The sequence below is a fragment of the Acanthochromis polyacanthus genome, chromosome 17 (genome assembly GCF_021347895.1).
Source record: "Acanthochromis polyacanthus isolate Apoly-LR-REF ecotype Palm Island chromosome 17, KAUST_Apoly_ChrSc, whole genome shotgun sequence".
Classification (NCBI taxonomy): domain Eukaryota; kingdom Metazoa; phylum Chordata; class Actinopteri; family Pomacentridae; genus Acanthochromis; species Acanthochromis polyacanthus.
In genome coordinates, this window is record NC_067129.1 from 13005218 (window position 1) to 13030601 (window position 25384).

The 25384-nt window shown below is 41.3% G+C and overlaps 1 protein-coding gene across 2 annotated transcripts in view; it reads right to left on the bottom strand.

The window, feature by feature from the left end:
* nrg2a (neuregulin 2a) overlaps positions 1 to 25384 on the bottom strand; it is a 71244-nt gene that overhangs the window by 37914 nt on the left and 7946 nt on the right. For both annotated transcript variants that reach the window (XR_007937049.1, XM_022190511.2), the window contains exons 2-3: positions 1674 to 1839; positions 376 to 494 (exon numbers count right to left, since the gene is read on the bottom strand). Coding sequence is in view for 1 of the 2 variants with exons in the window: in XM_022190511.2 (XP_022046203.1) it covers positions 376 to 494; positions 1674 to 1839 (285 nt within the window). In the remaining variant the exon portion in view is untranslated. The remainder of the gene's footprint in view (positions 1 to 375; positions 495 to 1673; positions 1840 to 25384) is intronic.

Here is a 25384-nt window from a genome sequence, read left to right on the forward strand (position 1 = left end):
TCATATTCTGTCAAACTATGTTTTAGATTTAGATCTGTAGTCTGCCGCTTTTGTTGTGTGCGAGTGACGGTCAAAGGCAGCGTGCAGTGCAGTTTTGTGGGATATTGCCAGGAAACTGCAGTGAATGACAAACTGAGATAACACGCCATACACTGCATTTAAATTCCATTCACCTCCAAGTACGATGTACTGTTCCAGCGATTAACGGGCCAGAACCACATGTGTGGACAGTTGTTCTTCATGCGTGTTACCGCTGTTACATGCCTGTTTGCGATGGCTCCTTTGAATCTCTCAATTGGCAGGAGAACAATCATAACAACAACAATGCCAGTACATCTGTGCCACTTCACTTGTTGCTTAGGAGTCGGTACTCACTGCTTTGGACGTTAACAGTGCCAGTGGAGTTGTCCTTTCCCAGCGGGTTCTCCACCACACATGTGTAATTCCCAGAATCCTCCAGTTTTGCTCTGCCGATCTGGACTCTGGAGTTTTTCCTGTGGGTGACAACACTCACACAGCTGAGTCAGGGGAATCAGGGCAGGGAGGAAGTAGCATGGAAACGCAACAAGTGGAAACATGGGGGACAGAGAGGCAGACAACAGGGCAAGCAGCAGCATGGCACCAGCTCTGCTCTGGTGGGGACACATGAACAGTTACTCTAGGGGGGGACTGCTAATAATAAGAAAGCAAAGGACAAGGTGTAAGAACTAGCTGCAGATCGTTTTATAGCTCTATCCTGCGGTGATATGTTTTTATTAATGGGAGGTTTTATGATTATTCTGTGACTTTTTGGGTATTTCAAACGCAAGCCTATGTAACTTTTGCTAGATAGCAGCCAATGTGGCCAAAAGGCACAGTTAGAGAATGAAAGCATGTTTTCAGATATTGTTTTAAGCCAGGTGCCTTCAAGGTGAAGTCTTTAGCATATTTAGGTAGTTAGCATTTGCCAGATTTATTGTCACCCTTTCTCTCTGTACTGTTTGGGACCTTGAATGTGAACACTAGTAGATGATTCTATTTGTTTCAGAGTTGTGTACACATACCAGTTTGTTTTTTCAGTGACCATGAGGATGTACAGTGTTCACTAAATTTGATTAATTTGGATTAGAATCACTGACTCTAGCTTTAATTACGTTATCACTAGTATCCACTTTACCATTAAATGAGCTGCAAACAGCACCATCAGCCACCTTTGATGATAATTTTTTTCAAGGCTGCAAAGCAATTTTTATAAAAAAAAACAGGTGTCGGCAAAACTGAAACCACAGAGTCAGTTTTAACTCTTTGTGTTATGAATATTTAAAGTGCGAAAGAGCTAATTTTTGAGTGCAATATCATCCCAAAAGGGAAGTCTGAAGGGTTAGGGAAACAGAGCAGGTAATGGTGTACAGAGCAAGCGAGAAAAGTAGGAAGAATGGAAACTCGTAACTTGCAATTGTGCTAAGCTAAATCCTGGTTTATTTACATGAGAAAGTGATGAACTGACAGTGATAAACTACATTTTAGCATAGGAATGAGCCTTCATAACCCCAAATACTAAATGAAAACGGAGAAGCTGCATTAATCTGGTCTGCTGATAATAACAGCAATCATTCACCTTCAGAGTACCTACATCTCAGTTCATCTTGCCCTGCTTGTGTTAGGTTTACAGGACATGGGTGATTTGTACTCACTGGCTGCTCCTTATTTTGACTTTTTTGCTTTTCTTCAGCTCGTTGCCATCTTTGAACCATCTGTAGGTAGGGAGAGGGTTTCCTGTGGCCTCACACTTAACTGTGAGCTTGCTTCCCTCGTCCACTATTATTGGATTCTTCATCGGTTTTAACTTTGGAGCCGCAGCTAAAAGAGAGAGAGAGGAAAAACTCAGTGTCAATATACAAGCGCGGACATGATCATGGTTTGCTTTGTGTTTAATTGTGTGTTTTAGCTTGAGTCAAAGAAGATCAGAGAGACAGCAGTCGAGCCAATCGTCATCTCTACGGACCGAGCCGACAACTCTCTCGAGTGACCTTCAGATGTCAGTAGAGACGTTATCAACTTTGCCGCACACTAATAAACAGACTGATTTCTACTCAGGCGTTACTGCTATAAAAACACCTGAAGCAACATTTAGCAAACATCCACAAGCTGATGAAAAAACATCTGCAACCACAAACCCGTGTGCAATTGAAGGCAACCTGCGAACAAGAAAAGCCAGTATCATTACGATAGCGAAACAACAAGCTTGTTGTCATGATGAGAGCAGAAAGAAGAAAAGCTTTAATCAGTTCTTTTGTCTGTTACAGAACTTTATCATAAACTCAAAACTTTTTGCAACATTTTTGCCATATTCTGTATTCTCATATCTACCATCACTGCATCGGTATATTCTGATATTCTTTCTTGCAACCTTTTATCCCCTTCTGAAGCAAAAAAAAAAAAAAAAGCTTAATTGAAATCTGAAAATGTTCTGCATCCAAACACACACATGCACACACAACACACACTCACACAAACACTTGCCAGCTGACAGCTGCATACATGTTTAGGAGAAGACTCATCCAGGGCGGAGCGAGAGAGAAGGGGTGAACGAGGGTCATCCAGGGGCTGGCCAAGATACCCCCGCTACCTCCAAACACACACACAAACACACTCTCTCTGTGTAACATTTACGATTTCATGCATATGTTGAACCGAGTTGTCCTACAAATTACAGCTGTTTGCTGTGCATTACTTCTAAAGGACGACAGCTGTATGAAGACAAACAAACCATGACAAGCAAACTGAAGTACACATAGGTAATGACTTCAATTAAACGCTGAAATATGGGCGCACCAAATTTATCCCCAGTTGTCCTCTTTTTGAAGGGACTGTCCTACTTCAGTGGCCTGGTAAAGGCGTCATGTCTGCACAGAAAGAAAAGCCCTAATGATGCAGCAGTTTTCATTTTCTTTGTGGATTTAAGCAGACAGTTTGGATGGATTTGGGGTACAGTTTGGTTTGCTTCTCCAACTGTATCTTCACAATTGAGGTTTGCCACTTCCACTATGAAATAGTCGCTATCACAGCTTTCTGCAGTGTTTTAAAGGAAGGGTTCCTTGTCAGTTCTACAGAGGCCAGTGTAGATCATCACTATCAGTCACATACACAAGAATGCACATGGAAACTGTAGCCTTTTCTAAAGTAGTGTAAGCCTGATTGATGTGAGTATTATGGAGCTCTCTCTATGCCAGTCAAGCTTGTGAGTATGTCTTGCCAGTATGTCCTGACAGTGCATCTTCCATCTACATCCTGACTCTGAAGCTCTGCTCTGCCTCCTCTGGTCACTTGGCACTAATACTCCTGATAGGAGCCAGAGGTCACAGCTCTCAGTTCCAGCTGAGGATCTCTTTGGTACCAGACATTGAACAACTTCTCTAGCTGGTAGTGATTTAAATGACACAATGCAGTTAAAGTCAACTATCACCCATCTTGTATACACACTTTACAATATTTTCTGACACTTCTTGCTTACTTAAGTTATTATATAATTTGCTTGAAACTAGAACTGAGTGATATCTGATCATTTTAGGAGTCACCACTGACCGCTTTTGAAAAACAAGGGCAGCTCACATCTTAAGCTGGCATGATTATCCCAAAATACTGCATATTCTAAGAGAGCTGTTTGTCTGATGTTCCCATTGATTTCCACTGGAATCACAGATAGCAAAATGTCAAATTCAAAATAGCTCACAAGCAACACAGATCAATGGAACGGCAACTATTTTTAGTTCAGTAACAGCCATGTGTTACTAAAATTACTCTGCTAAGACAGGGAGACTTTTATCTGTGAACAGCATCCTGTTGGAAAATGTGAGTGATGATATTCTTGGAAACTGGAAAATAAAGATGGAGATTCTAACGTGTCAGGGCCGGGCAGATGTGCCGTTGTAACTTGGTGCTTCGTAACTTTAACAAGCTTACAGTCTCAAGATGAATCTTTGTGCTGCAATTGCTCGAGCAGTTAGTTCGTCTCAAGAGTTTGGGGCAATAAAACCCTCATTTATGCAGCAATCATAAATGTGGCTTTGCAGAAAGTCATAACATTATGTAGGCTGAACATATACTGCGTATTTCCATTTAAAATCAACTCTGAAGTGGCGGGGGTTTATCGATAGCCTGCAGCAGGACCATACATGGAGCGTGAGACTCCTGATGCTCCAGATGTGCTTCATTAGCAATACCACAGTTTTGCAAGCACACCATACTTTAACCAATGCAATAACTTGTGCACATGTCAAGGTCGACAAGCATGTTTGTTTGTCACAAAGTTTCATGTTAATCTAATTAGAAAATCATTGTCTACTGCTGTAACTAATGACTTACAAAAGTTGCAGAGCAGAACAGAACTTAGAAAAGTCTGCCTGAGCCCACGGTCCCAAGTCTGAATAATTGAACTACTGTACATGATTTCCACACACACTCAGCTCTGCCAAACTCAGCCCTGCGCACTGCCCGAGGAAAGCCTCGTCAGTCATAGTCAGGGAACAGCAGGAATGAGGTTGCACCATATAGAAGAATGTTTGGTACTTTGTCTGGACGCAGGTCTGTCCTTGCCAAGCAAATTAAACAAGCTTTGTCCTTGACTAGAGAACTTACAGAAACACAGGCCTGCACATTTCATTAGTGCACTAAACCAGATGTGTAGGAGAGTCGGCTCCATCTACAACATACAGTGATCTATCAGACACTAAGATACATCTGATTGTAACAATAAACCATGAAAAGATTCACATCCATGTTAAACAATGCCTTTCATCTGCCTCACACAAAAATATACAAACAAAACCCAATGCCTGTAAAATCCATAAACCTCTTGGTCAGTGAGACTGTTGCTCATTTTTGGAATGACATGAAAAACAGAATTATAGAGAAGACAGTTTGATGAACACAAATTAACTACGGTGCAATCAAGTCAAGCATACTCAACAAAAAGCAAGTTAATTACACTAATTGCAATTAATGTTTTACGACAAGAAAATAACAAGTCGATATCATTGAAAATAAACTGATTTTTTCAGGACAAATGGTTGTCTCCTTTTCCATTGCACCAGTTGGAAAAAGCGTTGGGCAGTAATGATAAACCCTCGCCTCAACAACAGCCTGATTCTCTCTTTTTGAAGCACAGGGGCAGCTGCAGACATGGACTATAAAAACCCAATTTGAGAATAGAAGCCTATCCAGCGTGTCAACAGCTCATGCTTTGGGTAACAGTTGGAAACCTCGGCTCAGAAAGTTGTTCAAAAACTAAGTTGCTTGATGAATTAACAATGCATTGCTCATATTATTGAGTTAACATTTCTGTTTTCCTTCCAGGAGCTTAGAAAAGGAATCTGAGGCATGCCTTTGTGTTCCCCTTCTAGACAAAGTATCCCTGATTACTCTGGTGTTATGTCACTTCTCTGCACGTTGTCAAAAGACAAATTACATGGTGAGACAGCCAGAGAAATGGGTTTTGCATGTGGGAATGGTCTTCAGACACTACACACTAGTCACTGTAACACAACATCTGTTCAAAGGGATCATTTCAACAGACTCCCACCACAAGCAATACACTTTCGCCAAACAATTATCTGGCACACTGTTTACATATGACTCAATGCACTCGTACAACCAAAAATGCATGTCATATACAAATTGTTTCTGCTATTCTGATCTTACCTCCGCTCCAGATAGCTTACAAGTTTTCTTCCATCAAAACCAAGCAAAAGTGATTTAATGAGTAGAACTTCAGACTTCTCATTCCTATGAATTTCCTAAACAATCCATCACTGACACTAGATATAAAGTAGTCAGAGTTTCTCCAAACATCGAGTCATTAAACAGGCACAAAAATAGAATAAACAGTGAAAATACGGTTGTGACTCGACAGCATAATCCATCTCTATTTTGCTGGGTTGCACAGTGAAAGACACAAAATCACTACAAAACCTTTTGCTTTAATCCACTGAATGTCATTCCTATAAGAAGTTTAACTGACATACCACTGTTTTCAAAAGGAGGTGCTTAACAGCCCGCTTAGAACCGCCGGAAAAAGACTACTAGATCAGAAATGCTATTACACTGGGTTCATTAACACCAAAAGAAGCCAAACCATTCATTTTTGTTTAGAAGCAGCAGAACTGATTACAGCTTTGTTTACAGTTTCATGTTTATTCTGCAGCCACAAGTTTCACCACGTTTCTCCCCCCCCCCCCCCCCCCCCCCCCGCCATTGCACTGATTTGCATCCATAGTTCGTGATTGCAAAACATTGTCAATATTTGCTCACAGTGCTTGAGCAGTTCAGTATTGCAGAGTTAACTGCATATTGGACTGCAACAATTCTGGATATACAAGACATAGATGCATTTTTGGGAGAAGTTTGCACAAATGTCTACAGCTCATGCATTGGGAAACTTCGCTAGATCAACGCCTTTGCTCAAGTCAGTCTATGACTACCTTGTCCATGTCTTAGTGCTAAACCCACCTACGTGCTGAGCCAGTCCAGAGTCATCTCTTCAGAAGTAATCACGTGTACAACCGAAGTAAGCTTTACCTGCCTACCTAAAAATCAGACATATTTTACCTCAATCATGTCCTCAAAGATGCTTATTTATAAGCGCCACAGTGTAAACTCAAGATGAAACTACGAGCTAGAACGCTTTGCCACTGGTACATTGTACATGTGGTACATACAGAAATGGCTGCTGAGTTTTGTTCATAAATTACATGGTTTTACTGATCTTTATCTAGTTTTGGCTGCAAAGTAGTCTTTTTTGATGATCAAATGAATAACTTTGTAACAGTGGTTTCATCCATCCATCCATCCATCCGCTATACCCACTTCATCCTGTAGAGGGCTGAGAGGCCCAGAGCCTATCTCAGCTAATATTGGAGATACACTGTACACTCTGGACAAATTACACTCGTTCAATATAAATCTAAACAAATGAGCACAATATTAAGTTCCTGCTGTGGTCTTACTACCTAGTACATTATATTTATGCAGAGGAAGTTTCCCAATACTGGAACACAGTATTTACTATTATGCTGAATGCCCCAACTGTGCTGCAAAAAGTTTCATGCAAAAATTATGAAAATGATCATCTGCTTCACATTCATCTCAAAGCGGAAGCCATGTGATGTACAAAAGAAAAAATCATGCAAGTTTAATCAATGAAACATTGAGACAAGTCTGTTCCATTAACCAGTAGAGTGTTAGTAGAGCTTTCAGCAACTTTCAATCCTTCATTTTGGTTTGCATAATGGTTGGGTTCTTCCGGCTCTTGACTTTCCCAGCTTATTCCAATATTCAAACTAACACATACTGGATAGTCCCTACCTGTCTATTTCCATGCCTGAAATGGGACGGAAATGTCAACAAAAATGAGCAACTGAAGAAAGCTGGACATCAACAAAAGAAGTGCACATTAAAGTTAGAAAGGGCAAGACAGGATGCCCATGTCACTGTGTCTTGTCTCCTTTCAGGTTGCTACAGCATTTAGTGTTGAACCTTCATCTTCTACTGACATTGATGAACAGGCATTTAATCAGAATGTCTTCCTTGATACTGCTGCTATGTTAGTACTAGCCAACTAACACTTTCAGAAAAAGAACAAAAAACGAGAACGGTAAAGAAAAGGTGGTGGCCCGGGGAAATCCTGCATACACACCATGAAAATTCCTAAATCATAATTGCTGAAAATGCACAAAATCTCATGGAAGTTTTTGTTAAACCTGCAATTTCCAATGTATCATCCAAAGACTGCCTTCAAATTAAAGTTAATCATAATTTGTGACGTCGTTAAGAACTCCTCTTCCAGACTTCTATATGCCTACTAATTTGTGGTTTTAGTTAGTCATGTTCTGAGACCATCACTGACAGTCACGTTACCGCAAAAAAAAAAAAAATTCTATGTGTAAATTTGGAGATATTCTACAGGCCGTATAGTGCTGTACATGTATGTCAGATATATGAATGATGTTTTACCCAGCTTTCCTTTTAATTAGTTTTCATGTTTTCAGTAACCGTTTGTACCAGGACACCAAAAAGCTATTTTGTAAGAGCAATTATAAGAAACAAGATTTCACCTGTGGTTGTCTGAGGCTTCACAAGCACAAACCTATGAATACTGGTCTCCATAAAACATTTTGTTGCTAAATAATCCACGTAGTTCTGCTTCGATTGAAAGGTGTGGCAGGTGTTAGTACACGATAAAAAGCAACTGGCACAAAATGAAGGAGTCATCTCTTCACGTCCGTAACTAATTATTACCACCCTCACAACGCACGCAAACCCAGCCACACAGAAAGGAACTTGTTGTGTTTTGCCTTGGCATACGATAAGAACAAGGTAGAGCTTTATGAATTATAGCCTCGTCATCAGCAAAAGCCTCTTTATTGAGGTTAGGCAGATGGTACAAGGATATCAGATTACTACTTTTAGAGGAAGAGACGTGCATTTATGCCACATTGAATTGATTACAAAATGAATGGAGTACCTGTAGCATTTTGCTGTATTTGGTTTACCCATAAGACAGGGAACACGTCTTGCATCGTTTTCACTTTTTTTCCAATGTCTTTTCTGTCCAATGAGGGCCAACATTTTGGAAGAACTGGCAAAGTTCTCCTTTTCTAACCCTGGGCCTGTTTCATTAGAAAAGTCAACTTTCTCAAAAGAGTGTCAACTTACAGCCACAATGCACACAGCTTTCAAGAAGGAGATGTGAAAGCAAATCGTCATGTAACGTTTCAGCAGCAGTATGCCCTAAATCAACACTTCGGAATACTTTCTAGTCTAAATGCTGAAGTCGTCGCAGTCATTGAAAGGGCAATTATAGCTGAGGAATACCTGCTGTGAGAGAAACTCACGGAAACAAATGTGCAAAACCAACCTGATACGCAAAATTAAATTGAGAAACACAAGACAGCGTTGTTTGTTTTTTCTCCTGTGATCTGCTGTGATGGTTGACTGACAGTCTCGCAACGTCAAAAGATCTCTCCTGTTAAATTGCATGAAATTATATTTTGACACACCTCAGCACCACACGCACGTGTACCCATGCACACTCACGCGATAGGTTGTATAACATATGATAGACAATGCAGCATAGTGTTGCATAAATGCAAAAATTTAAGTTTAAATAATATTTTCAAGGCAGTGATGTTGAATCTCAGCAAACTGTTGCTCTGCCCAAATTAGACATTACATATCAATATCTGAAAAATGCATAGACAGATAAAGATTTTTGCTTGAACTAAACACAGACAAAGGTTATCAAGGTTAACACAGAGAAAGCTGTCACAGTGTTTTGATGCTTTGTACATTTCTACTCATTTAAATGATTGCTAAACCACATCCTCAATAAGGCAGGTAATTAAACTTAGCAGCTTTTAAAGTAAAGATCTAGATCAGACAGAAGTAATGAAGGGATGATTTATCTCTCAAAGTGCAGTTTAGTTCCTGCCTTTTTCTTCTGAATGACCCATTTTGGAGCCATAGACCCATGACACACCTGACGTGTTGCGTGTACCGGCAGCACAGACATAACAAGCATCAGCCATGAGCATGCTTTCATTTTGACCTACTTTGAAAGCTCCAATTTAAACACATCGTTTCACACGGGATAAACGTTCATCCGGTTAGATTTTTTTTTTGATAGTGTAATTTTCCCAAAGAAAATGATGAGTCAAAATCAGCTTATCTTGTCATGACGTATGAATCAGAATACATCACCCGGATTATCATCGGGATGATGCATTTAAAACCGACTTGACACATGTGTCGATGGACGGCAGCGGCAAAGACGTTTACAGTAACAACAATAAATGTGTATTGCCAAAATATGACAAGATTGAAGCACAGTTTGTTTTGACTTGTACAATTTTGTGAAAAGCAGAGAAAATAAACCAGAATATGCACACTACACGCAGCTGTTCTCTGCCGTTGATTAACAAAGATGCCAAAGAAAATATTCTGTGTGTGGTGTAGTGTGGGGAGCTGTTTATCTTACATGTTTATAGATCACAATCGAACTTGAGGGCCAGGAATTATTTATATATTCAACTTTGCATGTGTAATAAAACAATCATATCAGCTCAAGATGTCAAAAAACAGCAACAATGGAATACTTGTGGTGAAAAGGGTTCCATTTAAAGATCTACAACCCCTAAAAAAATACATTAATTGAAAAATCTACACCCAGCCTGGGTGGTTATCTGTTGGCAACGGACAGGGGTGACACCAGCAGGTAGAAATGACTACCACGATGCAGAGATGCGGTCTCGGATAGAATATCTGATCGAGAAAAGGATGGCACATAGTAACTGCAGCTATAATCGGGGTATTGTCCTTAAAAGTGGCACTAAAATGGGGGTTGGGCTTCCCCATGACCTGAGGTCAAACTACAGTGACATGCTGCAGCTTGTAGGATCCACTACTGAGCAAGCACATTGCTACCTTTGTGAATCTGAAAGACAAACAGCTCCCATGCTATTCTAATGTCAAAGCAGCTTTTAGCAAAGATACAGCCAGAATTTTATGCTGGATGACTCACCACATACTCTGAATTAGGATGAGAACTGAAAACACTGTAGAGACCCTTAAATTATTAACCCTGTCAAAGAGCAATATGGTTTTCTGCTATAAAAACATAAATTTAATGATAACACGTTTCTTCCCCCCCCCCAAACTGTGGTCTGTGACAGACCATGAAGAAAAGCCTTTACAGCAGAGTCATAACCAGTCATTACTTTTTACAGAGATGATAGTAGAACTGTACTTGGCTTTGTGAAGTCCAGAGCTTGTTTTACAAAGTTACTTTTTTTCATTTGATACACATGGGATATCATTTGATTTCCATACAATTCCAAAGTGCTGCCAAAACCAGATGTGCGTCTTTCACACTGACCGTATTTGAAGACCAATCCATGTGACAACCTGGCGGCAAGCTCTGACAAGCCAAGGGGATACTGACTTTTTCCCACACTTCCGTAACAGAGTAAGACAAACTTAATCTCACTCTTCTGTTTTTCCTCCAACTCTCTGTCTCAGCCTCTCCTGCTCTCTCACGCACAAGTAAAAACATGTTACACAGAAACCAGCTTCAATTTAATTTTACCTGCTGTGGGATCGCCTTCTTTCTCCCTTTGTGCCTTCTTACCCCCCTCTTCTTCCCTTTCCTATCTTTCCTCTTGCTTTCCGTCATGCTGTCGGAAGAAAGTAAATCCTCTCAGGAAAACACAGAACGTAGGGAGACAAAAAAACCTGTAAAAAAAAAACCAGGTAGTCCTTTTGGGAACGTGTGGCAAGTGGGCACCAGCAGACTCTGAGCCTGTTAGAGCGTCTCTCCTCCTATATAGACTCGCACCAATCAAGCAAGGAACCACCTACTCAGCAGGGCAGGAGCAGAGCGAGAGAGGGATAGACAGAGAGAGAGGAAGGGAGGGAGAGAGGGAATATGGAGAGAAGGAGGGAAAAAAGAGGGAGGGAGGGAGGGAGGGAGGGAGGGAAGGAGCAGGGAAGGCATTTCCCATTGCTTTAAGGCAATGAACTGTTCCCTTTCTGGATCTATCAGATAAGCAGTGGCTCTTCCAGGCCCTGCAGCCACAACTGACGACAGAACGAAACTGGTCCCAAGGAGTCCACACAAAAACATCAAGTTGGCCCATTCAGGCTCCATTGCCCCACTTGCAGCCAGCTCTGTTACCCAGGCAGCATCTTCTCCCTGGCAATGACCTGTGCAAATGTGAACTGAGGCCAGTTAAGCTGTCCCCTCTGCACTGCTGACCCCACCCAGATAATTCAGGCGGAGACCTGCCCTTGCCAGGTTGATATCGAGGTCCCAAAACACTTCACATCTGGTTCACATTTGCTGAGCACAGATTCTGCGGATATGTGGAAGAGAGCATTGTGTGAGGTGCCGAATGTCAGATCGCAATCTGTGACAGACTGCCTACTGCAAAATTACACTAAAACATCGTTTGGGCTGCTCCCCTTCCTCACTTCACTCGTCTGTCAGTGCCTCTCTGAGCACTGCAGGCGAGTTTCAGCATGCCTACGGTTGGATCTCTCTCTTTCACTGTCGCTGTTTACCAGGTGTCATCAATGACCATGCAGAGATAAGGATTCAGACACATTAAAACAAGCTTAAGGTTGAGTTATTTCTGTAACAAAAAAGTTTTTTTTAATTCTTCAAGGTGAGTGTGCGATTCACCCTTTCTTTCCCCTGGTATTTTCTAGGTATCAAGGCAACTTTGAAGCATAAAGCAAAATAGGACAAGGAGGAGACAGATGGAATAAGGACAGGACATGACCAAGGTGAAGGCCAGTAGGGGTCCTTGCTTCGTAAAGAGGTAATCAACTCCCTGCCTGACTTTAAAGTTAGAAAAAATGACATTCTACTCGGATTTGTGTGAAACAATATCTAATGCAAACAGAACTTTAACAACGCAGCTGCTAATCTGTTCATCTTCATTTGAAGCAGCCCAAACTGTGACTACACGATCATCCCAGTCTTATTTTAAGCTGCTATTTCAGAGCAAGGTTTTCTCATTTCATGCTGACTGAACAACCACCGTCCTGCTAAGCAGCTAAAAACACACACAAACACACACACACACACACCAAAACGGAAACAATACCAGGGTGACTCTGAGTGAAACTCATGCTTAAAAAAAAAAAAATCAGTAGATGAGTCATCTATGGGGCCATCCCGGAGTTTGTCTCAGTCAAGCCCTCAGAGGATTCTTGATGTTTCTCGGGAGTAGGCGGCGGCAGCAGGGATTGAAAAGGGGCAGTAGAAGGGTCATGTCTCAACAGGTCAGCGCACTCAATGGCACAAGTTTCGTCTGTGGGCAAGAAACCTGGAGAGGTCAAAGGGAGGCCGAGAATTGACACGTCAACCAGGTCCAATATAGTTGCTTTTCCTCACTCAAAAAACAAATTTCTCTTTCCTCTCCTCTCCTTTCCGCTCCTCTAAGTGGCTGCTCTCGATGATCTAATCTGTCAGTAGAGGTAGGTGAGGACTGGAAGGGGCTTCGGTGTGACAGAGAGCTACCCCTGCTGCCCTATCTCCCCCCAATCTCAACACTCACTTCCTTCACCACTATTGAACAAGATGAGACTCGTTTCCCAAGCCTGCACGTCTGTGGGTGGGCACGTTTATCTACGTGTCAGAAATGTGAGTATTTCTGACGTCAGGAGAGACAAAATGTGACTTTCAGGATGACGAGATGTAGATTGGGTATGAGATTTTTCACAATCTACTCTTCCAAAATGTCAACAACCATCTCCAAGCCAAGCAAATGATGCAAATTAGTGCAATGTAACATAAACTGACATGAGGGTGTCCTGTTCGTAACTACTGGACCATTTGGTGCAAGTTAATATGTAGCGCTTGTGTCAAAGTTTCTGCAAATTTGTTGAACGGAGTTGAACTGCAAACAAATTCTAAAATATGCAGTGTACAGCAGTATGGATGCAAAAATAGGGGTTTTACAATCACTATTTGCCACATCTGTGTCCGTCTAAGCAGCAATAAATAAAATAAGCAAAAAAAAACTGCATGAACATACACAAGAAAGGGAGGAATAGGAGTGACTCATAGTAGACCAGAAGCTAAGTAAATTAGGTTTTTTGTGGGTGATGAGCTCTGTACAAGGTTGAGCTTTTGCATATGAGCTTGTGAAGTACGACAAGAGTCCAAAATGAACTCCATTTTTCACACCCAGACACAAATATGGTCATGGACATGTGCATCTAAATCTCTCATTTTTTTCTACACTACTCACAAGCATCTGCTGTTGTTCAACAGCCGTGGGATGTCCTTGGATCGGGGTCTGGAGGTGGAGGGGCACAATGGGCCAGTGTGGGAGGAGCAAAACTTTAAGAGCACATCCAAAAGAAAAAAACAACAAGCAGTGAACCCCTAAAAGTTCTTACATGGATCCTTTGTATGCCTTGCTCATAAATGCTTCACAGACCCCATCCCTGTCTGCCTCCTAATCCCTCCTTGCTTGCTCCCAGGAAAGGGGAGACAGCTTTCCTGTATGATGGAGCTGAGCAGCTCCCTCCTAACAACAGCATACCTGCACATCATCACACTGATGCTGCTCAACAGCACTCCTGCCCTTTGACAGGCACCAGAGTTTATCTTTTTAGACGTAATGGCTTTAAACAGCCATTAGGTTATGTTGTTTACATCTGTCTGCTTTTTTGCCAACAAAGCCTGTATGGTTGTGTGTGTGTGGGGAGGGTTAAAGTAGGGTATAGTTCCTGCTTTTAACACACATCTGTTGACGAGGTTTGATTCTTCAGAGGTGAGGCAAGGGCAGAGGTGAGGGAGAGGACAGAACCTCTACGGGAGCAGAAAGGAAAAAGAGGATCAATGGAAACAATGGGGAAAGGAGAGGTGGACAGAGAGTAGAAAATATATTTAAAAAAGGAGGGATTTGGGAGTTAAATGTCCTCTTCATGAGATGACAGAAAACAGCCCCACCTGCTGATATTCACCTTTGAACAAGGCATCTGCTTCCTCAGCTGACCACACACTGAGGTATCGGAACAAAAAAGACAGGCTGCCTGATTGCTGGTTGACAATCTTACTGCCTTCAATGTGTGATTACATGTATAGAGTATCTGTGGAAGAGTATGGATAACAAATGGCAAAAGATGAAAGGCAAGTGATGAGACATGGAAGACTTATGTCACAGGGTGGGCTGTTGAAGCTCCCTTAAGGGGAGACATGACACAAATCAATGTCAGTGACATCTGGAGGCCTGAGGAAAGGGCTATTTTCTCAAGGTTGACTGTGCCAAGGTCAACTGAGATTCCAAATCTGAGTGTTACTAATGACTCTGCTCAGCAACAGCTGAGATCAGGATGCCAGGAAGAGAGCAGAAATCACACTCAGTACCTCGTTCACAACACAGCAAACGTATGGACGAATTCAATCAAACGTGGCAATTTGTTCTTTACAGAAAGCAGCGAGAAATCAAAGGGAAACAGTAAGAACGAATGAAAGTGTTAAACAAGGAAGTGATCCTGTGTGGATTCGGCTCTTTGACGTTTCCGCAGCACATAGCTGTCACCATGGTAACCACAGTCTTAAGGGTAGCAACTAGAGTATGTGAGAGAGATGTGGAAGGGCGGAGTGAGGATGAGAGACAGGGAGAGAGGAAGAAGAAAAAGGATGCAAGCGAGAAAGTAGGAGATAATGTGTAAGAAATACAATGGGAGGAAGAGTTTGAGAGGCAGGAATAAAAGGCAGGTAAGACGGGAGAGCGATGAGTAGAGAAAAAGAAGAGAAACGGAGTGAAACAAAGAAACGCAGAGAGAGGTATCTACTGAGCAGCTGCAGCCTGGCCACTGTATCACTCCATAAGAGAGATGTCCATGAGTAAGCCTGTGCCAAGCCTGCTGGGAAGCACTGCAGTAGCATCTCAGAGAGGGAGAGATGACAAACATCAGCACTGAGCATGCTCCACTCTCAAGGCCACTGAGAAAATGAGATTTCAGCTCTTTAGCCTCTCAGTTTGTTCAGTTCTTCCAGCTCTCCTCCAGTCTCCATCTGTCACTAGCTAGCTTTGATAAGCACACGACACCGCCGATGCCTCCCTCTGCTTCGGACGAGGCTCGGCACCTGATAAAATTTGATTGATGTGTCTGAAAACTGATTGATCTAATGGTAAGAGCCATCTTTCCCACTTATGGCCACGCTGACTCATATTGTGGCAGGTTTGATTGGGGCTGAGAGGAACAAGAGACGAGCATAGCAACTCATCAGCCAATGGGGCATGATACCGCAATAACGGGCCAGCAGGCACACACACGTGATCTCTGTGGCTCCAAACTCGTACCGACCGGCTTCCTTATCTGGACACTTTCTAGACCTTTGTTTCAGAATTAAAATTAAGCACATGTTGATTTGTTTTGGGGTATTTTTATGCTTACATCCACCCTTGAAATACACCTGTGTGCCTCTCCTCGTGTCATAACAGAAAACCGATGCCTATCTTTGGCATCTGTCATGGTTGTGTGGTGAGTGTGCAGTCATGTTTGCGTGAGATACACAAAGTTCTACGTATTGTACGTGCATGTGGGAGAGTACACGGTGTAGTTGAAAGAAACACAACTAGAAGATGTCAATTGCCACTCAACTTCCGCTGTAGCTCGAGTGGAAAACACTGAAACAATTTTCATCTCACTGATAACACAGGCGATGAAAATTAGCACCAAAGTTGACGTATTACATGTTTTCTTTCTTTCTATGTAAATATTTCTTCGCCGACAGCAAAGGGGGCCTGTCAGTTGGACAATAATAGCTCAATGCTATGAAATTGAAATCGCGCAAATATTCTTAATGACAGATGCTGTCTGAGCATGACTTTGATCCTCTTAAACAAAAATCCGCTCTATCTTCTTAAGGCTGTCTGATTGAATCTCTCTCTCATTCCCTCTCCTCCTTTTAAATGTATTTATTTTCTAAGTCTCTGTCTTTCTGTCTGTCTCTCTCTCCCTCTCTCTCTGCCTGTGTCCCTCCCTTCTGTCTAAGGCAGAGATAAAGAGGTTTGTGTGACTGTGAGCAGATTGACTTGAAGATAGAGGCTGGAAGCAGATCTTTTCCACCTCCTCATTCTGCTCTCTCTCTCCCGCTCTCACCCAGATGAATAGACAAACAGTCTCCCACATGCTCTCACAGTTTATCAAACACACACCCACATAGAACCAGGTCTTCACGCAAACACATATGTGTGCTCTCACCAGAGAGAACAACACACACTCAATCTAAGTGTCCTCAGGCTGACAAAGTATACACTGTCACACTCAAATACAAACATACTCGCTCAAACACGCACATACGCATACGCATACAAACACACAGGTGCATCCACATGTAAATAAAAGCAACACATGGGTCATTGATGCGTTCAAAATGGACTTTTTTTCCCTACTCATAGTGTACCAAATACAAACCATTTGCCTGTGTAAAAGCATACTTCATTTCCGAAATGGACTTTCAAGGCATCACATCTGTGAATCACAGCATAACATCATCCTCGTAGTGTGCTTTTTTTCCATTGCGCAAACATTTTATAACTGACTGACTAAACGTTTTATACACCTTACAGGGCGTTAATGCAAATCAGTTTAAATGTGGGAAACATACAGATTACTCACTATTATTATTCACAATCCTGAACTCAAAATGATTACCCCAATCTTCACAAATTTCCAGGAGCAAACTCGTGACTCCATGAGTAAATAAACATTCCAATTGTGGATTTAATAAAAATAAATCAATGTTAAATATCACTTGATTGTATCTGAATCTAAAAATTAACTTTTAATACATGGTTCTAAAGTGCAGAAATGTAAATTTACATGAGGGAAAACACAGGAAGGTTGTGCTCTTATCAGCAACTACCCCCCTTCAAAAACATACACGCATCCGCTCTCTGCTTTGCATTCTTCGCATCAAATCAAATTCCTTTTGCGCTCTGCACTTGTCCTTTATCTCCAGAATGTGCCTTCAGAGCAGCACAAACATGTCACAGTGAGGACACTGTGAGGAGTTTCACACAGAGTGAAACCAGCATCTTGGTCAAATCATTTGCATTTCTGCCTCTCATGGCTGAGCTCGGCCTTATCAAGACTCTTCCTTATCTCTTTGTTTGTTTTTCGCCAATGTCGGCTTTTCCTGGAAAACAGGCCACTACGCATGTGTAAGCTTAGATCATGCTTTGGCGGCATAAGCCCAGATCAAGGCGGTCTCAAATTGAGTGAGCTTGATAAGTGGGCAAGAGAGTGGCCCCGGCTGACAGTGCCAGGATGGCCTCACACTGCGCTCTGGCGAGCCAGACATGGCTGACAGGAAGCCAGGGCTGCGGTCGGGTCATCTCAGAGAGACAAGATGACTGTACAGGCACACAGAAATGCTCTCCAGCCCTCCAGAAGCAGTTAAACCCACCAGTAAGCGCACCAGTGACTGACAATCCCAGTACTAAGAAGGAGGTCAAAGCTAGCTGTAATTGGTCTAAATAGGCAAGCCACCGCCAGTGTGAGCAGCTTAATGATGGAGGCACAGTACTAAAGCTTTATCCTAAAACCTAATAGTTGAGTTTCAGCCAACAAAGTATTAATTGTTTCTCAAAAGCCAGGCAGAAACAATGTCACTCTAAACCACGATGTGTGGATAAATATAAAAACACAGGAGCACGGGTTCTTGTCTGGGTGACTCCAAAATCGGGGTCAAATTGTTGACCAGTACTTTTTTCACAATCACGTAACATAGTTTTAACAGGATAAAAAGAGAAGCCATCCTTTGTATTAAGTTTCAGAGTACATTTTGTGTTGTTTTGTAATGCTGGCTTGCCGACAGTGGTTTCCTGGCCCATGGCCACTTGCAGTATGATAACTGGCTGCTCGTAAGCCTAATGTCATGGAGACAACAAGGGAATGAAAAGAAACATGCCTAGACAATGCGTAGCAAAAGTACACATCCCAACAGATGTGATGGAGAAAAAGCGGAAACAGGGCTACAGGGCTCACACTACAGGGACTTTCTGTAACACTGATCTTACTGGCTTTTACAAGTACAACAGACCTCTGTGAGGAATGTTGCTTTCTCATTTAGGGTAAAACACCCCCGGAGTTAAGGGGTATCAATATCACAAGGGAGATATATTCCTCTTTTGTCTGCATTTGCTGCAGTGAGGTGATGGTTAGTGTGCTGGTCTGTGGGCCAGCTGGGACACATCTCAGTTCACCCGTGCACACACACACACACACACACATATGCACACACTGAAGCTTGCTCTACGCTGCTCACTATCTTTCAACAACAAGCTGAGCAGGGACCAGACGGAAAGAGGTCCTATTTGTGCAGGAAGATAAATACACTTCTGCACCCAGTCCTGTCCCTTCCAGATTAGAGCAACACAATAATGAGCAGGAGCACTGGTGGAAGGTCAGAAGAAAGCAAGGGTAAAGGACAGAGGAACAGCCTACTACCAAAACACACACCCCCGCACGCAGCATACATGCAGCAGTAATCACAGACAGACACGCATGCTTTTATCCTTCATCTCAAGAACTTCAGAACTTAATATTTAATCATTGTCTAAAGCTGTAGCTATGTTTTCTACATTGTACCTATTTTGCACCTGAGCTTAACTATTCAGGTGTGTTACTAGGGTACTTGAAGCACTTTCCTTTTAAATATGAATGAAAGCTCTGCAGAGATTTACTGTCTTTTCACTGTCTTCATTCACTCTGGAAAAGTTCCAGGATTTACAACTTGATGGCGTCACAGTTTATAGAAACACAGAAGAGCTGCTGTGAGTGTGGGTGTCAAGTATCGAGTCATCTTATAGTGGGATGATGGTGAACTTAAACGTGTCTAAATATCCGCATGCATAGTGTAAATACTGAAGAATATCTACGTTGAGCTGTTGACGAGTTATTCCTTTGTGAGTCAGCAGTGTCATAATCTTTTATCAGCTCCTCCTCTGCATTACGTTCAATCACAGACCACAGAATTAGGCAATTCATCTCCACTCTGCCATGAATGTGTGTTTTACTCTCACTCTGTTGAAATAAACCTCTGTCTCAAAGCAGGAGACCCTTGTCGAGGAAACCGTGATTTTCTCTTGGTCCACTTCCAAACACTGCTAACAAGCCATTCCATTCTGTGTAAAGTCTTTTCATGTTAAGACACACATCAATCCACACCTACAACATACCTGAGGAAACAAACCTTCTCTCTGGATATGTACTCTGTGTGTGGGGTGAACATGGCCGGACACGTCCCTTAAACACACCGGGAGGCGCCCAGCAGGAGTGCCGGCAGCCCCTCTTTTCAACACTTCGGCACGCTGCACACAAACACAGTTGCCCTTCCCATGGTCCTTTTGTTCCCTATCGTTTTGTTGAAGTTCCTGTCATGGACACTGTCAGCAGTCTTTGGACATTTATTACTGGCAGTTATAATACACTTTTGGACAAACGCTCACTTCAGCGTATGATCTTTTATCAGGGCTGCATGACGTTAATCGTGCTTGAATCGCTGCTCAAATGCAGGCGAGCTTCTGAAACCAGCCATCTCACATCCACATGACGCTGGAAAACATGCATATGCTTGCCAACTGTGAATTATAGCAAATGCACTTTACAGAAATTCAGACAATTACCCAAAGAATAACATGCACAAGCACTGGCAAGCATCTACACAGACCTGGGAAAAATTTACTTAAATTGCTCACATTCCTTATGAAACTCTGCAAAGTTGAATTCAGTTAACTTGATGCAGACAAACGGATTCGACAAGACAAATTCTAGTTGACATATGCTTTTAAACAGCCATTAAAAATACCACCTTGACAGAATGTAAGTAAACATAGTGTTGTAACTGAACACGCATAGCACTTTTAAATTTCCGTTGTAAGGAAATTTGTCACTGACATGACCTAAAAAAAAAAAAGCCCCAAACACTGCTGTTCCTGCCATCAGATTGTGATTCAACATGTCATGTTCAAATCTACAGATAAAACCAGGAGAGGGCAAGAAACTGGTGCTTGATGAGAGTGAAGCCGTGGCCTGGGGCCTGTAGTAAATGAATGCCAGAGAGAGAGAATCTGCAGCGAAAGGTTATCTCCTGCACTGTCCTTCAGTGTCATGTTGCTTCCTGCGAATCTGCCTGACACCTTGGTGAGCAGACGCTGAGACGAAGGATCACCCAGAGCTACAGATGGATAACTGACAAGCAGGTTTCATGTGCAACCTGTTGCAAAAGAAACAAGTCTCCAAGCTAGATATCCTAAACACCAACTTATATGCAATTTTAAACAGACTAATTACCACAGCGGCATTAACCAAACACAAAAAGACACACACCATCACAAATATAAGCAAGTGTCATATACTGTAAAATCGCTTAAAACAGCCTGCTTCTTACTGTTTAAAAATAAAAGTTGGGTGTCGTTATACTACAACAACTTTGGCATTGTTTGTCTGTGTTTTACAGTTTCAATTGTTACTCTTCTTTCCAGATTCCAGCTGCAACACATCAGATTGTCTCTGGAACATCATATTCAACTCATAATTTTTCCACAAGCATGACAAGCATTCCTTTCGTGCCGTTTCTTCCAGCTTATCAGTACGTTGTATTCCATCTGAATTGGAAAAAAAAAAATAGGAGTAGCATTGCTCAAGTTGTACCTCCTGTCCCTCAGCAGGTTATTGCTTGACATCAGAAACAAAGCAATGCATGCTGTTTAAGAAAAAAATGGACTATAAATAAACTAAAGGTGACATCGAGGACCTGAAGCTGTTTACACAAACCTTTGATGCCTTGTGATTAAGGAACCCTATTGTCATCTATAAACCAGTTTATGGAATGTGTTTTCCTTCTGTGTTACGCCCACAGCTAGAAAGATCTACAAGCGAAAAAACATGGAAATGTGTGCCCGCCAGCTTCACCCTCCCTCCTTGGACTGAGCAATAGTAGATTACTTCTACAACATGACAAAACAATGTCGATCTCAACAGTAATTTGTGTGATCTTGAAACTCCTGACCACAAGCCTTCGGTTACAGGCAATTATAGCAGTCATAAAAAGTATCCATCAAACTTGGATCCAAACCTGTGTCAGTCTGCAGAGACAAACAGCACCAGCAGTGGATAGAAAAGGGATTTTTACATGCCACGGGAGCTAGTTTAATATTATAGCCAGCCAAGCAGCTTAACCAGGTTTCAGATCACTGGAAAATGAGCTTACCTGGGTATTTCAGAGTTATGCCATTTACATGCATCGATCCAGAGCCAGATTAGCAGACCAAACAGGGTTAATATCGGAGCTGCTGATCGATTTAAACAGAGCCAAATGCATGTGAAAGACAGACAACACCCATGATATAAATTATAGGGAGCGATTTGTTTCTTCCTCAAGAATCAGTCAGTCTGTTGTAAAAACTGTTCATGTAGTTCAGATTTATGGGAATAAAATTACAGTCTTTTCTGAACATACTCCATGGCCAAACAGACAGACAGCAATGTTTTATTAATGGTGGTGAATGATTGATTTCTTTTCTGTTCTCGTCTTGTTCTCTGGTTGTAAAATGACAAATCCATGGTTTGATGTATGTAATGTTGAAACACAGTCTGAAGAAGAAGACACACGTTTTCTGTACTTCTGTGTGCATCCTACACCAGATGGTTTATGTTTAAATTTCATATTTGTGGATTATGGATGTGCTTTATTTTAACTCTGGCCCCTTGATTTACGGTTTGATGCCGATACAAGTTGTGACTTTATGGGGTTAATTTTGTCGACAACCTTTCATGCTGTGCACAGAAAAAAGAAAAACGCTCTAAATATTTAATTACATGCACTGGCTGCAGCCTGTGAAGGAAAAGTATTGCAACCCAAGATAGCTGCAAATTACTGAATGATTCAAAAGCCTGGGTAAACTTAAACTGCCTTCACAACGCAGTAAGACACAAGTCATAAAGAGCAGGTCGATACAAACACAGTAAATGGTGGTATCAGGTGGGAAAAGCAAGTTCATGTTCTGGTTTTGTGTTTTTATTTGATTTCTTTGTAGCGATCTTTTAATTTTGGCACAATTCTCCAATATATAGTTCAATGCTAACTGGAAAGTCCTGATGTTTGTGAAGGATCATCTATTCTGATGCTGTTTGATTTAAAAGTTACTCCTTTGTATTTCCAGAACACTGAGCACTAGGTGCAGCCATGGATGTGTTTATCTACACAACTGTCTGCACAGACTTACTACTGGGCATCTTTTTGTCCTCAGTCTAACAATGTACATGATTGCCTCTCCTCCAGGGACACCATTATAGTTGGTTTATACCAAAGAACTCGTCCGCTTATGGCCGACTGCAGAATCAACAGCTCGGGTCTAACACTTGAAAGATCACTTCCTTTTGTGATCAAAGTGAAATTCTAATGGCAGTGACTTTCACAGTTGTTATTCTGTACATATCTTCAGGACTGTGCCGTGACTGTGGGCTTTTGAGTGTTTTTGACACTGCTCCAGCAGGGGCAGGGAGTCCAACAACTGCTGTGAAATTCCCAACAGGCTCATCCCTTTCAACTTTTCGGTGTTTCTCCTGCTTCCTGATCCTGATCATATACTGCCTCATTGTGGTGAAGGCAACATTCTTCAATGGGTCAAAAAATTCAGAGAGGCTGGGAGTAAACTGGAATCAAAGAGGCTAAAGCTAAAATACTCTGCTATAATTTTTTTCGGCTTCTGTTCTGGGAAGTGCAACATTTTCTGCCCGTTTTTCCTTTTCTTTTAAACCTCACATTAATGTTACAGCAATTCTAAAGTGGAATATATGTGGTTTTAAAACTCTTTAGGAGTAACTGTAGCCAATACAAACAGACAATATAACTAAATAATGATTAAACATGGTAATATAGGTACTTCGAGATGTTAACTGTCCCTGTCCTCATCAAAGTATTCTTGCTATCATATCATATTGTCCATCAAAGACTTCATAAAATTAGCTGCTAAGTGCTCTCTAAATATAGACACACTGTTCATTACTTTGATATAGGACACATTCTTCATCCAGACCTTGTGGATGTAGCTGTGGAATCACACACAAATACCCAATTCTGATCCTGTGACTTCATGCTTATAAGATAAGACAATAGCACATGTAAATTTCCTCAGTGGAAATGCTAAAACGCTGCTCTACATAGTTTTGTTGTTCCAAAGGCAGCTTTTATCCCAGTATATGAATTCATGCAAGCCAGAGATTAATGGAGATTATTGGTTGTGAGATTAGTTACCAACTGTAAGACTAATCTGCATTCACACCGCCAACCGACCCAGTCCTGCTGCCCTGTCTGTTGCCTGATTTCAACCAGCTGTTTGCAAGCTGAAGCGTTGCAGGCATGATGCTGTAATCACTGGTTTCAGACACAAGGATGGTGTTGCATATAGAAAGCATTAATGTTTCTGTAATCAAGGAAATGTTGACCTGAAATTTCTTGCAGTGCAAATCCATATAGCTTTGGTTGACAACAGTTTAGAAAAAGAGTTTTCATGCACCAGAACTGGCAAAAGAATCAACAAAATATGCTAAATGGATATTAGTAAACATATATATATGTCCATTTTAGCTCAAATTAAATGAAAACATTTTACCTCAAATATAGAAACATATACATATTACTAACCAGATATAGATATAAATATAATACTAATTATTAAAACAAAAAATCAACACCACAAGGAAATAAACCTAATTATAAATGCCTGATACATATTTTGGTATGGATTTCTTATGTGCATATTTTCCATAATCGGGTTTAAGCAAAGAAAACAAAAACATTCCAAGCATGCCATTGTTTTATCCTTGTCTGGTGGCGTTCCATGCTGACTGTTACTCCTCCAACTTCTCCAGATTCAACGTGAGAAACATTTTTTTGTCTGAGTAGTTTACATTATAAAGGAATATATTATTATTATTATATAGATAGAAATTACAAGCCTTAAACTGCATGGTATTGCAGACTTGTTCTCCTAGTTCTTATCCAGATGAACTTAGAGTAAGCCCATTATTCTCCATGAGCCCAGACATAATTCTGTATTAGGGCATGGAAATGTATAATCATGCAAAGCTTTGCTTTGGTGTGTGTGAAATCAAAGGGTATGTTAAACAGACATTGACAACTGTGTAAAAAATATCTGTCACAGTGGAGTGGTTAAACCACTCATGTAGAACTAAACTGGTAGTACATTAACTCTGTGGTGCAGCACATTAGAGCAGAATTAGGAAGCATTAACAACTTAGTTGTGTCCAGAGCTTTCCTTGCATCACAACAATGTTTTAGCTCATGCTGTGAGTCTTTTTCATAATGGGTAGATATTTATGTTGTGGCAAAAGTATGTACAGTCCAATCCAAAGTGTTCGACTGACTGCAATCTGTGAAAAAAACAACTTTGCTTTCCTTTCTCCTTTCTCAAGTCTTTTAGGAATGTAATCCTGAAAATCTCTTGGAATTCTTCTAGCTCAATATGAACTTTGGAGCGGCTGATTTTAAAATGAGAGTAAAACACACAACGAAAAAATTTTTATGAATACTCCATTTTTTGTTCCCTTGTAATGCCAAGATGACAAGACATTTATAAATGTATTTTTTTCTGTAGCTTATTGCTGTTTTTTTTTTTATCTGAAGTAAGTACTGTAAAGATTATCATGGAACCTTGTCACCCTCAGGTGCTCATGATCTGATCTGTGACGTTATCATATTCTGAATATATTTGAGGTCTGCAAGCATGAAAAGCCAGACAAGCTGCTTAGACGTCTGTCCAGGCAAACATTTTGTAACTAATAACTTTAACAATGT